At 43.8% G+C, this 14,584-nt stretch overlaps 1 protein-coding gene across 1 annotated transcript; it reads right to left on the minus strand.

The window, feature by feature from the left end:
- Nucleotides 1–6,356: 6,356 nt before the first annotated feature.
- Nucleotides 6,357–8,343, minus strand: LOC121813572. Its single transcript, XM_042217416.1, has 2 exons — nt 7,183–8,343; nt 6,357–7,050 (listed from the first exon to the last, which is right to left on the minus strand). The coding sequence occupies exons 1-2, from the start codon at nt 7,462–7,464 to the stop codon at nt 6,544–6,546; spliced, it is 789 nt and encodes a 262-aa protein (XP_042073350.1). The 5' UTR covers nt 7,465–8,343; the 3' UTR covers nt 6,357–6,543.
- Between the last annotated feature and the right edge of the window lie 6,241 nt (nt 8,344–14,584).

Consider the following 14,584-nt stretch of genomic DNA (forward strand, 5'->3'; position numbering starts at 1 on the left):
AACACAATGCATGTGCAACATGTTAACATGTTGTAGCATTAGGCTGTGGAGTGCATGTGTAAAGTAGGTGGTTGAACCATATTAATGAGAAACCATGTTGATTTACAGCAACTGTTCCTGCAGCTCCAATTACCCTAACAAGAAATGAGGTGAACAGCAAATAGCTGGTCAAAATGTTTCTTTGTCAGCACAGCCAATTGACATTCCTGTTGTCAAAGTAACAAGTCAAGAGGAAACTGATGCATGTAGCAAGCATAACACGCTGTTCCCTTGGTAACGGTTGGTGTGGAGGCAGCTGTAGGCAATTCTCAATAATGACCAACTCTGTTTGAACTGCTTATGAGTGGGCTATTTTTGCTTACACTGAATAGCTTTGTGAGTGTAATGTGTCGACAACTGCAAACTAATATCACACAAGTATATTTGGAATTTTACCCAATATTTATATATGTGTAATAGTACTTCTACAAATGTGTGAAATATCCAAATAAGATTTCAAAGGTCAAAAATAAACTCAGACAGCTGTTAGATTTTGCAGTTTTGTATGTGCTGTAAAACTCTCCAATATAACGGAGGATGCAAACATGAAAATACACTTTTAACAACCACAGTTTTGTATATTTTAGTCAAATATTCAAGGACTAGTGTTAACAACAAGTCTTTCCTGCCTCATTGGCATATTTTAACCTTATATTGGCTTATATCAGGATGCTACTGCTGTTTCTGGTCCATTGGAGTGAACATACAGCAGTATGTATCCATGTACAGTGGGGCAAAAAAGTATTTAGTCAGCCACCGATTGTGCAAGTTCCCCCACTTAAAATGATGACAGAGGTCAGTAATTTGCACCAGAGGTACACTTCAACTGTGAGAGACAGAATGTGAAAAAGAAATCCATGAATCCACATGGTAGGATTTGTAAAGAATTTATTCGTAAATTAGGGTGGAAAATAAGTATTTGGTCACCTCAAACAAGGAAAATCTCTGGCTCTCACAGACCTGTAACGTCTTCTGTAAGAAGCTTTTCTGTCCCCACTCGTTACCTGTATGAATGGCACCTGTTTGAACTCATCATCTGTATAAAAGACACCTGTCCACAGCCTCAAACAGTCAGACTCCAAACTCCGCCATGGCCAAGACCAAAGAGCTTTCGAAGGACACCAGGAAAAGTATTGTAGACCTGCACCAGACTGGGAAGAGTGAATCTACAATAGGCAAGCAGCTTGGTGTGAAAAAATCAACTGTGGGAGCAATCATCAGAAAATGGAAGACATACAAGACCACTGATAATCTCCCTCGATCTGGGGCTCCACGCAAGATCTCATCCCGTGGGGTCAAAATGATCATGAGAACGGTGAGCAAAGATCCCAGAACCACACGGGGGGACCTGGTGAATGACCTGCAGAGAGCTGGGACCAAAGTAACAAAGGTCACCATCAGTAACACACTACAACGGCAGGGAATCAAATCCCGCAGTGCCAGACGTGTTCCGCTGCTGAAGCCAGTGCATGTCCAGGCCCGTCTGAAGTTTGCCAGAGAGCACATGGATGATACAGCAGAGGATTGGGAGAATGTCATGTGGTCAGATGAAACCAAAGTAGAACTTTTTGGTATAAACTCAACTCGTCGTGTTTGGAGGAAGACGAATACTGAGTTGCATCCCAAGAACACCATACCTACTGTGAAGCATGGGGGTGGAAACATCATGCTATGGGGCTGTTTTTCTGCACATCACATGTGCAGGTACATTGGTACAGCACATGTGAGTGAAATTCTTGTGTGCGAGCTTCACAAGCAACAGAGTTGTGCAAAATACAATAATGTAAACAAGCAAAATACAAGAATGGCTACATCTGAAACTAATAAATATATGTACAATATATAATAGTATATGCATTTCTGGATGTGTATACTAAATATTTTTCTACGTGTGTGTGTGTGTGTGTGTGTGTACACATATTTTACAAATTAAATAGAGTAAACAATAAATAAAATATATAAAAATATACAGAGTTGAGACATGTGCAAAACAGTGGCATTACTGTACAGTATGGAGTGCATAATGTTAAAGTTCCAGTAGTGAAGCTGAGGTGTCTATGACGTGTTCAGCAGTCTGATGGCCTGGTGGAAGAAGCTGTCTCTCAGTCTGCTGGTACGGGACCGGATGCTGCAGAACCTCCTTCCTGATGGAAGTAGTCTGAACAGTTTATGGCTGGGGTGACTGGAGTCCTTGATGATCCTCCCCGCTTTCCTCAGGCAGCGCTTCCTGTAGATGTCTTGGAGGGAGGGAAGCTCACCTCCAATTATCCGTTCAGAGCACCGCACTACTCGCTGGAGAGCTTTGCAGTTGTAGGCGGTGCTGTTGCCATACCAGGTGGTGATGCATCCAGTGAGGATGCTCTCAATGGCACAGTGATAGAAGGTCCTGAGGATGCGGGGGCTCATGCCGAATCTTTTCAGTCTCCTGAGAAAGAAGAGGCGCTGCTGCGCCTTCTTCACTGTTTTGTTTGTGTGTACTGACCACGTAAGATCCTCAGCCAGATGTACACCAAGGAACCGGAAGCTGCTCACTCTCTCCACAGCAGCGCCGTTGATGGTGATGGGGGTGTGTACTTCTCTGCACCTCCGGAAGTCCACTATCAACTCCTTTGTCTTTGCGACGTTGAGGGTGAGATGGTTGTCTTGACACCAGTGGGTCAGGGCGCTGACCTCCTCCCTGTAAGCCGTCTCATCACCATTGGTGATAAGACCCACCACTGTAGTGTCGTCCGCAAACTTCACAATGATGTTGGAGTTGTTAGTGGCTGTGCAGTCGTAGGTGTAGAGTGAGTATAGGAGAGGGCTCAGTACACACCCCTGTGGAGCACCAGTGTTCAGTGTGATGGGGGATGAGGTGATGCTGCCCAGTCTGACCACTTGGCGTCTGTCAGACAGGAAGCTAAGGATCCAGCTGCAGAGGGAGCTGCTCAGTCCTAGATCCTGCAGTTTCCTGTCCAGCTTCGAGGGAACGATGGTATTGAATGCTGAGCTGTAATCTACAAACAGCATTCTCACATACGTGTCTCTCTTCTCCAGGTGTGACAGGGCAGTGTGTAGTGTCAGGGCTATGGCATCATCAGTGGACCTGTTGTGGCGGTATGCGAACTGTAGAGGGTCCAGTGAGTCGGGTAGTGCAGAGCAGATGAAGTCCCTGACCAGCTTCTCGAAGCATTTGCTTACGATGGGGGTCAGGGCTACAGGTCGCCAGTCGTTCAATGAGGAGATGGTGGAGGATTTGGGTACAGGGACGATGGTGGCCATTTTGAAGCAGGCTGGGACTACAGACAGAGAGAGGGAAAGGTTGAAGATGTGTGTGAACACTCCAGCCAGCTGAGCCGCGCATGACTTGAGGACGCGGCCGGGAATCCCGTCCGGACCAGTAGCTTTGCGTGCGTTCACCTTCCTGAAGCACCTCCGCACATCCTCCTCAGACACAGTGTGCGCACTGACGTCATCCGTGGTGCGCACACTGTCCGGTCTCATGGTGTTGCTGTGTCGAATCATGCTATGGGGCTGTTTTTCTGCCAAGGGGACAGGAGGACTGATCCGTGTTAAGGACAGAATGAATGGGGCCATGTATCGTGAGATTTTGAGCCAAAACCTCCTTCCATCAGTGAGAACTTTGAAGATGAAACGAGGCTGGGTCTTCCAACATGACAATGATCCAAAACACACCGCCCGGGCAACAAAGGAGTGGCTCCGTAAGAAGCATTTGAAAGTCCTGGAGTGGCCTAGCCAGTCTCCAGACCTCAACCCCATAGAAAATCTGTGGCGGGAGTTGAAAGTCCGTGTTGCTCGGCGACAGCCCCAAAACATCACTGCTCTCGAGAAGATCTGCATGGAGGAATGGGCCAAAATACCAGCTACTGTGTGTGCAAACCTGGTAAAGACCTATAGTAAACGTTTGACCTCTGTTATTGCCAACAAAGGTTATGTTACAAAGTATTGAGTTGTATTTTTGTTATTGACCAAATACTTATTTTCACCCTGATTTTATTTTTTTTTTTTTTTTTTTTTTTTTTTTTTTTGCCTGTCCCGTTTGGCTCTTTTGCCATCAGAATTGTTGTCTAAAGGCAAAGAAAGATGCCCAACGGATTTACTTTACCAAATTGACCATCCCAGCCTTGCCGTAATGGTCCATTTGATTCACCTTTTATTGTTTATTTTATTTTCACTTACTGAATACGGGACAGACTTGACTGGGGGAAAGAAGGGGAGAAAGAAAGAGGGAAAGAGAAACAGCTGAGAAGAGGGACGGGGGAGAAGGGCAAAAAACAAAAACCAACAGAATGGGCAAGAAAAAAAAATGCATATATCAATCACCTGGATCACCTGCTGAGAAAGAAAAAAGAAAACAAGCAGAAGAGAACAAGAGTAATAGAATAAACAACATCACAATGATATATGGGAATATGACAGTAAATACTAAATATTAAACATTATTGTGCAGCACATAAGATCAACAGAACACAGTGTGCTTTGAGGTAGGAGCCAAAAAGGGTGTAGTTTGTGGGTGTGATCACCCGTGTGTACACCTGTGAGCATGGACGCGCTTGTTTTTTGTTTTTTAAAAGGTTCCTTCATGTAATGATCTGCTAGAGGGTGTGGGGGGGCCACAGCCCCGTCCTCCAGGGCATGAAGCAGGTATGGAGGAGATCAAAACTCCAGACATCCAGAGGCCCCCAGAACACAAGAGACCAAGGAAGACCAACAGAGGGGCAGCCGCGCCACTGTCCCAGAAAGAGCTGAGGAGAGTCCCAGATGAGGGCTCACTCAGCAGCCGCGGAGCAGAAGCCAGGGGGAGTTGCAGTGACGCGCCCGTGAGCTCCGCCGGCAGCCAGCCGTGCCTGAGTGACCGAGCCCCAGGCCGAGAGGCCGGGGGCACCCCACCTCCGAAGTGGCCCGAGCGAGCCCCAGGCTCCAGGCCCCGATAAGCGGCCGCCAAGGAGTGAGCCGGTGTGTACCTGGACGCCCACCCCCGGACACAAAGAACCACCAACGCACCGATGTCTGAGGGAGTCCGCCACTGGCAGGGGAAGTGGTGGTAGGGGGAGAGAGGCCTCCATACCTTGGAGGGCCTAAGATGTCCCCAGAGAGGTGGCGCCTGACACCCAACCTGACATATAGACACAGAAATACAGGCACACACATATACAAACATCCATTCCCACCCTCATGCTCTCATATACACTTACTCCACACTCAACCAACGTGGAGACAGACATAAAGAGACGCTGTACACACGATCACACTCCCCAAGCGTACTCTAAGCCCCGGGTCTAGGTACCCTTGCCCCTGGAGGGGGGAACTGCACCCAGACCCAGGTGGTGTTACCCTTTTCCCTGCGGTGGGGGGAGGCAGACCGCCCCGACTCCGCAGCAGCAGGGAGGCCCCACACTCCAGACCGCAGTCGGACGGCCAACTCCTCCTCCTAGCCCCCCCGCTCCAGCAGGTCGCAGAGAATGGGGGTGAGAGAAGACTCCAAACCTCCCTCCACCCGCTCATTGTAGTGTTGATGCATGTGTGTTCTAAGGTGCATTTAAAACCCAGGAGGGCATGGAGCTACCTGCCAGAGAATTCTTTACAAATCCTACCATGTGGATTCATGGATTTTTTTTTTCACATTCTGTCTCTCACAGTTGAAGTGTACCTCTGGTGCAAATTACTGACCTCTGTCATCATTTTAGGTGGGGGAACTTGCACAATCGGTGGCTGACTAAATACTTTTTTGCCCCACTGTATTGGTGTTTTTCTAACTATTAGAGGGCTCTGGGCTACTTCTTGTCAATCAGTACATAAAGTTGTATACGTGTTATCAACACTTAAACAGGTAGGGTTTGAGCCATGTTAAAATGGGACAGGTAGCTGATGTGATACCACTGCAAATTAGGCTGATATGTTTTCTGTTGTGTGGCTGTGATGGATATCAAGTGTGTTGAACACCAATTAGAAGGCTGGAGGTTTGATTCTTGAGTCATCAGCGCACATGTGAAAGTGTAAAAACCGAGCTACTAAACCCAAAATAGCCTCTCAATAAGTTCATGGGCATGTGATAAAGCATCTGCTTGCTTCTAAGAAAGTGTATGATTGTAAAATAAGATGAAAAACGCACTATAATATGTAAAGCTTTAGCAAGTGACTGACCATTATTTCTGTTTGGGGTTTGCTGTAGACATTTGCTCTACTTTATTGCCTGTTGGTTTTATTATTTCTGCTACTGTCACAATACAACATGATACAACATCGCAGATGCAGCATTGCCCCCTGAACCTCTGCTCCAAACCTCACCTGCAGCTGAGCCACAAACCACACAAAAAAACAACAGCAAAAAGCCAAGATAAAAAGGGGGGGAGGGGGGCTAAAAAAAGGCAAAAAAGTTGCATCTAATCTCTGCGATCTTCAGGGTTAGGCCACATGTTTTCATCAACATCACATCTGATGTCAGCCAAGTCGATGCACCTGGGATAAAACCGCCTGGTATGTCGGATCCACCCTTGGCAATCGTCAACTGTGATGTCCCTGGAGCCAGCAGTCATGTGGCTGATGGTCATAAACCTTCCACCGCCATGCAGAAAAGAACTCCTCTATGGGGTTGAGGAAAGGTGAATAGGGTGGAAGGAAGAGACTCACCAGTCTTGGGTGGACTTCAAACCATGTTGTTATTGCTTGCGAGTGATGGAAAGCCACATTGTCCCAGGTAATTACAAAGGTCCTCATGTTTTCACCCTCCTGACCCTGCTCTGGAACCAGGCGCTGGTGGAGATCATTGAGAAAGGCAAGCAAGCGCTCTGTATTATAGGGTCCAACCTGACATTTGTGAAGGAGTAATCCTGCATTTGCAATTGCTGCACACATGGTAATGTTTGCCCCTCTCTGTCCTGGCACATCAACTGTGGCCCTTTTACCAATCACATTCCGTCCACGTCGACGCCTTTTGGCCAGATTGAATCCTGCCTCATCGATGTATATGAATTCATGAGGGGCCTGGTTGGCCTCCAATTCCATAACTCTCTGAAACAAAGTTTATGTAAGTCATGTTAGTACTGTATACCATACTGTACTGTAACCTAGTATTGTGTAGGTTACCTACTTGCAAAGTGCAAAGCTTATAGAACTGGACATTGGATTGAATATACACTGTACCTGGACATATTGTCGTCGTAGCTCCTTGACCCTCTCACTGTTCCTCTCAAAGGGAACAGTGTAGAGCTGCTTCATCCGCACTCTATGTTTGGACAATGTCCGCGAAATGGTTGTGAGGCTGATTCTATCGATATTGTCGAATATCTCATGGTCCGCCACAATTCTGGTTTGTATTTCACGCAGTTTTATTGCATTATTTGCAGTAACCATTTCCACAATGGCAAGCTCCTGATCATTACTGAGGAGCTTTCCTCTTCCCCCAGAGGGTGGAAGACGTTGCATTCTTTAGAAAGACAGACAATTCAACATATGCATTACTGTATGACCATATTGACATGTCAAGTGAGAATAGGAACAATCCATGTAAAATGCAATACTTACCTGTTGGTTTGTTGAAAGGTGCGTATAATGGAGGCAACCGTTGACCGCCTCAAATTGGGCTGCACTCTTTCACCAGCCTCTCTTAGTGAAAGACCATGGTTGATTACATGGTCAATGATAGTGGCACGGATTTCATCACTGACTACTGTTCTTGCAGCCCTTGGAATGCCACCACCACGCATTCTTACACCTATACCTTGCCCTCTCCTTGGGCCTGCTCTTCTCTCTGGGCCCCTTGCTCTTACTCCTCCTCGACCAGACATTACAGTGTTTGTCTTTTTTTTGTTTCCAAAAACATCACTCCTCAAGGTCTTGCCTTATGAACCCCACTGAGTCTAAGCCAGAATGGAAGAAGGTGTGGTTGGCCCAATTTACCCAACATAAATCAGCTGTGTGTCAATTATTCAATTGTTTGTTTGTTTACAGCTGAGATATATTTTTGATATTGATATTGTTTTTGTACTGATATCATTGCAGGGGCAGAGGTTTTTATACTGTATCTACGGTTTGGAATATTGTTTTTGCTATTGTGGGATGTTGTGTGTTAACATTCGTAGATACTACAAGAACAGTCCATAGTTTTGTTGGGAGGTATAACTTGTCTGTTAAGAAAATGTAAGCATTGTGGAAATGTGTTCACTGACTGCATATTGGGTGAACACGACATGAAATGTGTGAATGGTATGGCCACAACAGACCGATCCTGTGCTAATTGTGTTTAGAGTTTTGCAAATGTGACAACTGTTTGGACAAACGCTTGTTAGCGACTGTAAAAAACTGTAATAGGCTGGTGTAAAAAATTGCTGCCACACCGCCCCCTCGGCCTGGGCTTCGAGGTTTCTGGTAGTTAGAATGATTCATTTAAACTAACATAATCATCCTGCTGCAACCAGGTTTCTGTGAGGCAGAGTAAATCAATTTGTTATACACACCATCCACTGATACACATACAATAGTAATGCTAATCTACTCTACTCTAGTCTTCTCCATTTGGCCACAGGTTCTCATCCACATCACATCTTATGTCATCTAGGGCAACACACCTAGGAAAGAATCTTCTGGCTGCCAGAATTGAAGGAGTTGAAAAATTGAAGGAGTAACACCTGTGTAGATGTTCATCTACAATGAGAATCAGCTGTGGCTGGTTAAACTGCATTTTTAGATTTAAAATATGTTTCAATAAAATATTGCTGTTGCATTTTGCTGTCTTTTTAAGTTTTGCATTGTGTTATTGTTTTGGCCATAAGTTTAACAGTTTTGAAAACAGTATGTAAGCACATGCAAAATGTCCTGTACGTACAAAGATTTTTGGCAGTTGTTGTGTCTGAGTGAGAAGATAATTCATGAAATTTGAGAGATGTAGTCATTGAATGCATTTTGTGCCAAAACAATGATAACTGGTCCTCAGTTTAGCCCACATAGACTTCTGTTGTGCTCACTGTGTGAGGAGTTTTGCAAACGTGACCTAAGTATTGAGAAATGTGTCCTAGCGTCTGTAAAAAAAACTGTAATAATCCACATTTCACTGTTTTACTCTTTGGTTCAGATGTGGATACTGTATTTTTCTTTCTTTGTGATTGTTTATGTTTAAGTTGTTTGCTGTTGGTTTTTAGTTTGTTTTTTGTCTTTTTGGGAGCTGACACAGTCTTTATGTAAATGGTCCCTAAGGACCCCAAAGCGCTTTACACATCCATTCACACACACATTCACACACTGGTATGTAGGAAGCTGTGTGCTATGGGAGATGGGAGATGGCCCACCTGATGGATGCACCTAGAGCCTGGAGAGAGAGAGACTGAGAGTCGCTTTCCCAGGACCTAGCATGGAAACTCATTCCCCACAAACACAAGTCTACTAAGGAGGGTGGAAATGCTTTTGTAGGAAGATCTAAGACTAACATGTGATTGGTTATCCCCTGAATGGCTCACCATTTTGTGTCAGTAACCAGGCTGGTAACTCTGACTCCCAGCCCACTAGCCTGTAGCAAAAACACTTACAATTTTGATTATTTATTAATTTGTTTGCACCAACAAAGTTACTCTCAGCACTGTCTGTAGTGTGTCCTTGAAAACAAACAAACAGAAAACAGAAAATAAAGTGAGAGCTACTTTCGGCTGCTGCTTTGCTATAAGGAACTCCCCGCACAAGTAACTCTGCATGCTTGATTTGAAAGAGTTTCACACCAGATGCATTTGGGTCTCTGGCTGGAATCAAACCAGAAACCTTTCTCTTAATATGTTTACAAATACATAATGGAAGGCACCAAAGGACAAACGTAGTGGCAGCTATGTCTGCATCATTATATCTGCAGCACATGGACAGTTTCTAGCAAAACAGGGAAGAAATCCAGCAAAGACCTGACACACAACCCAAGAGATGCATGTGTCAGTGGCAGGGAGGCTGTCAAGAAGCCAGATTTAAGGAAGGGAAAGTGGGAGAAAAGGCTTACCAGATTGGCCAAATTATCCAGGAACTGGACTAAAAATAAGTGGCAACCTGATGAAGTGATCCAAACTAGAAATGTTTGCTTCAAATCATCATGTATGGAGCAGGTTAGCAAAAAGGTGCAATATAGGAGGCTGGTGGAGGTGGAGTCAGTGGTTGAACAAAAACTCTGCTTTCAATAATGTGTACATATTTACAACACAGAGGTAGGAACTGACGACCCACAACCTTTCATTTTAAATGCTTAAATGGTTCACATATACAGTAGACTGTGACAAAATCACATCATGTTAGGGTCATGTTTGATCTCTTTCAGACTGCATCTGATGCTGCAACTGCAAATGTGCCTCAAGTATTTTTCATAAAACCAAACAAACGTATTACACTTGCCACTTGGATTGTGTATATTCTGGTGATTCTTAATTCCAAAGAAAATAAATGGACATTATCAGATCTGCTGTGTGGCTGTAGCCAAAGGCCTAACAGCACAAAACAATACAGCTCTGATTTACTCTGTGGTCCCCAATACCAGCACATACACAAAGAAGGCATTAATGCTCTCATGCATCTGTGCCAGAAGTTTAATTTGCATCTACATGATTTTAAAGACCATAAAAATGTGATGCTGGTGATACAGTAAAATTGGAAATTGAAAGAGGAGTGAAGAAATTAATGCAGCATAAATGGATTGAGTCTGTTTGTATGAGGTATCAGTGTGCACAGAGTATGCATTCAACCAGCAGCCCATTCGACATGGCATTTATTTGTTGACAGTAAGGTTAAATAGTATGGTTCCTACGTTTTACTTATTTATACTTAATTTAAAAATGTCATTATAAGCTGTGTGGCAGGCCAGTATAGGACCCAAATTCAGGACTCTCAGACGGAAAACCTGACTGACTGACAGATGGATGGAGGATGGGGAACAGGTGGGAACACAGCTGGGACTAATCTGACATAACGAGGCGGAGGGGAAGGAAAACTGATTACACTGAGCGCAGGACAAGGACTATCAAAATAAAACAGGAAACAAGAGACACGACAGATGAATGAACGTGAGTTTGACACAGTGACTGACAATGAAACACAGAGCTACAACCTAACAGAAGCTAAATGATCAAAAGTACAAGAAAAGCAAACATGACAAAAAAGGTATACACGAATGAAAAGAAAGTTACTGCATGACTTATAAATACAACCCAGGTCTTTGCTCTAAGGACTGTCACAGCCTCCCTATTTACTGCCTGCTTTAGGTAGGTGATCACTGATAAGACTGTGGAGCACTGCTTGTTTTCCCTTTCCTCGCTCGTCCCCTGAGATGCTAAATGCAGGGAAATGAGCAGCCAGAGCTGTATTTGATGTTCTAAGATTTGGGGAACAAATGGGAGCACTTTATCCTTGATGCACTCAGAGATTAACATGGCAAACATCAGACTTTGATGTATTAATGAAACATGTCTAAGTAGACGAATCCTGGTGGAAACATACATGCAAAACAATTTAACTTGTGGAACTTCTGCAACAATCGGTGCTGCTTTCATATTATCAGAACTATTTGGTGCATCTGGAAAGCATTCACAGCACTTCACTTCTGCTGCCTCCTGTCATTTTGCTGTCTTATTCCAGCATAAATTAAATTCATTTTTCACATCTGAATTCTACACACAACACTCCATAATCACAAAGTCAAAGAGAAGTTTTCTTGAAAAATAAAAAGCAAAATTTAACATGTACATAAGCATTCACAGCCTTTGCCATGACACTCAGAATAGAGCTCAGGTTCATCCTGCTTCCCCTCAGCATCTGTCAGATGTTGATTCCAATCTAGCTGTGGTAAATTCAGTGGATTGGACATGATTTGTCTATATAAGCTCCCACAGTTGATGTGAGAGCACAAGCCAAAGCATGAAGTTCAAGGAGTTGCCTGCAGACCTCTGAGAGAGGATTGTATTGAGGCATAAATCTGGGGAAGGTTACAGAAAAAATTACAGCAGAATTGAAGGTCCCGATGAGAACAGGGGCCTCCGTCTCTTCCAAGTGCTGGCTGCCCAGCCAATCTGAACAATCGCAGTAGTAGATTATGGATTACATTCATTTTTCACCTCTAAATTCTACACACGACACTCCATCATTGCAGACCGAACTAAGTTTCATTCATTCATTAAAAATAAAACACAAGAACGTATACACAAGAATTCCCCCCTTTTGCCATGACACTGAAAATTGGTGCATCCTGTTTCCACCGACCATTAGTCATGTTTCTTTAACTTGATTGGAGTTCATCTCTGGTCAATTCTACCAAATGATGTGGTGAAATGCATACATCTCCATACATATAAGTTCCCATATCTGTAAATGGAATATGTTAGGAACCACCAGGACTCTTCCTAGAGCTGGCCGACTGGTCAGTCTGCACTTTGGAAGGACTGTAATCATCAAAGTCACCTAGAACCCAATGGTTACTCAGACAGAGCTTCAACATTGCTCTGTAGAGACAGCAGAACCTTCTAGAAGGACATCCTTGATGACAACCTCCTTTAGTGCTCTGGACTTGGGACTGGGGTGAAGGTGAAGAACACAGCCAACATTACAAAGACAATGTTGTCAAATGGCCGAACCAAAGCCCAGTCTGACTGAACATTTCTCAGAGATCTGAACATGGTGTGCACCGACACTGCCCAGCAAATCTGCAATGGGAGCTTGAGAGGTCCTGCAAAGAAGAATGGCACAAACTGCCCCAAAAGAGGTGTGCTGAGCTTAAAGGACCATACTCAAGAAGACTTGAGGCTCTAATTGCAACAAAGTATTGAGGCTGTGAATATATGTGTACATGTTTTATTTTATTTATTTTGAGTAAATTTACAAGAATTTCAAGCAAACTTTTTTTTAACTTTGTCATTGTGAAATTTTGAGGTTAAAAGAGAATTTAATCTATTTTAAAATAAAGCTGTAACATAACAAAGTGGAACAAGTGAAGCTGCCTCCACATGCACTGTACTACACTACAACAAGCCACATCCAGCCATTTCCCTCTGCAATAGATAAAAAATACCGGCTTTATTGTCATTTACAATATACACCAGTTAGTGCATTACAGTTTTTCTCAAATGTTAAATCACAAAAGTCAATCCTGTAACCCAAATGACCAGTAGTCTAAACACATTTACTAAATGTAGCCACCATATTCCAGTACCATAAACACATGTCACATGAAGACACAATTCACAAAACACAACCCTCTGTACTCATAAATCTAAACACATTTTTCCTTGCTAAAACACATGTTGCAAAACAACTCTGCTCATATTCTCAAATGAAAGCCCATGTGATGCAAAATGCTTGCCACAGTCACCAATCTTTGAACACAGGGAACACACCTGGCATCATTCACTACACACAATGACTCAAAATTGAAGACACTTGTTGCTAATGCTGTACCCACATGTAAAAGCAAGTTCAGAGTGCACAGTATGCTGAAGATTCCAAACAAACACAATGGATGAAGGCAGAGTCAGGGGAAGAGGAATTTGATGCAGAGGAGGGAGAAGAGCTGGCCCTGGAAGAAGAGGAGCAGGCCAATGAGGAAGAGGAGTTCAAATGAGAGGAGGAAGAGGAGCGACCAACGAGGAAGAGGAGAAGGCCAACATGGGAGAGGAGAAGGTCCAGGAGGGAGAGCAAGACAACCTCGCACCATCATTACGGACGAGATGCGAGCAACAGCTCAGCGACATGATGCCGCACAGTGATTGTGGTGTGTGTGTGGTGTGAATAACGTAAATAAAAAAACTTCCCACCCTGTTCATGTTTTCAAGATTACTGTTGTGTGCAATAGATTCTGTTTTTGCATTGAGTTGTGTTACAGTAGTGTACGTACATGCAAGATTTTCTATAGATTTATACTACTCATATGAAACTCACAAATCTAAATGCCTAATCCTCTGCAGAGATCTACGACGATCCGTTACTGTATAGTTTCTAAAATATGCATTGGCAGTTATGAAACAAAGAACCTTCTCACAAATTGAGCATTGTGTTTTCAATTGTTTTGCTGTAGTGTGTAATGCTGTGTATAGTGTTTACAGTTTTGACAGCTTCGAGCTGCTCTCTTGGTGTGGGAGTTTGAGTTTTGCAGTGGGAAGGTGTGGTTGTGTTTATGTAGCTTTAGAGAAGGGTGTTGTGTTTGGACATTGGGGGACCTGGTGGTAACGTTTGTGACATGTGTTTTAGCATTTGAGAAAAACTGTAATACGATATGTATGAACAAACCCAAATCTAAAAGTATAAAATACAAAAAATCAAATATATACTAACTGTACAGGAAATAAATACACAAATATAGCAACAACAAAAAAAAGCGTACATCACCATTCCAAAAATATTGCGCTGCCTAAACGTTCAGTCATTTGAACAGTCCGGGAGCAGTAAATGTGCACTCAGTATAGTTGGATGAGAGGGTAAGCTGGCTTTTCTGTTCCTGATGCTTCTTTCTAGGCGCAGGGAGAACAGTGTGTGGTGGGGCTGGGCGGGCGCTCTGATGTTGTGGGCTCTGCTGAGACAGCGTTAGGTCCTCACCACT

Source organism: Haplochromis burtoni, unplaced genomic scaffold, assembly GCF_018398535.1.
Source record: "Haplochromis burtoni strain Fernald_Lab_line unplaced genomic scaffold, NCSU_Asbu1 Contig_1929, whole genome shotgun sequence".
Taxonomy (NCBI): domain Eukaryota; kingdom Metazoa; phylum Chordata; class Actinopteri; order Cichliformes; family Cichlidae; genus Haplochromis; species Haplochromis burtoni.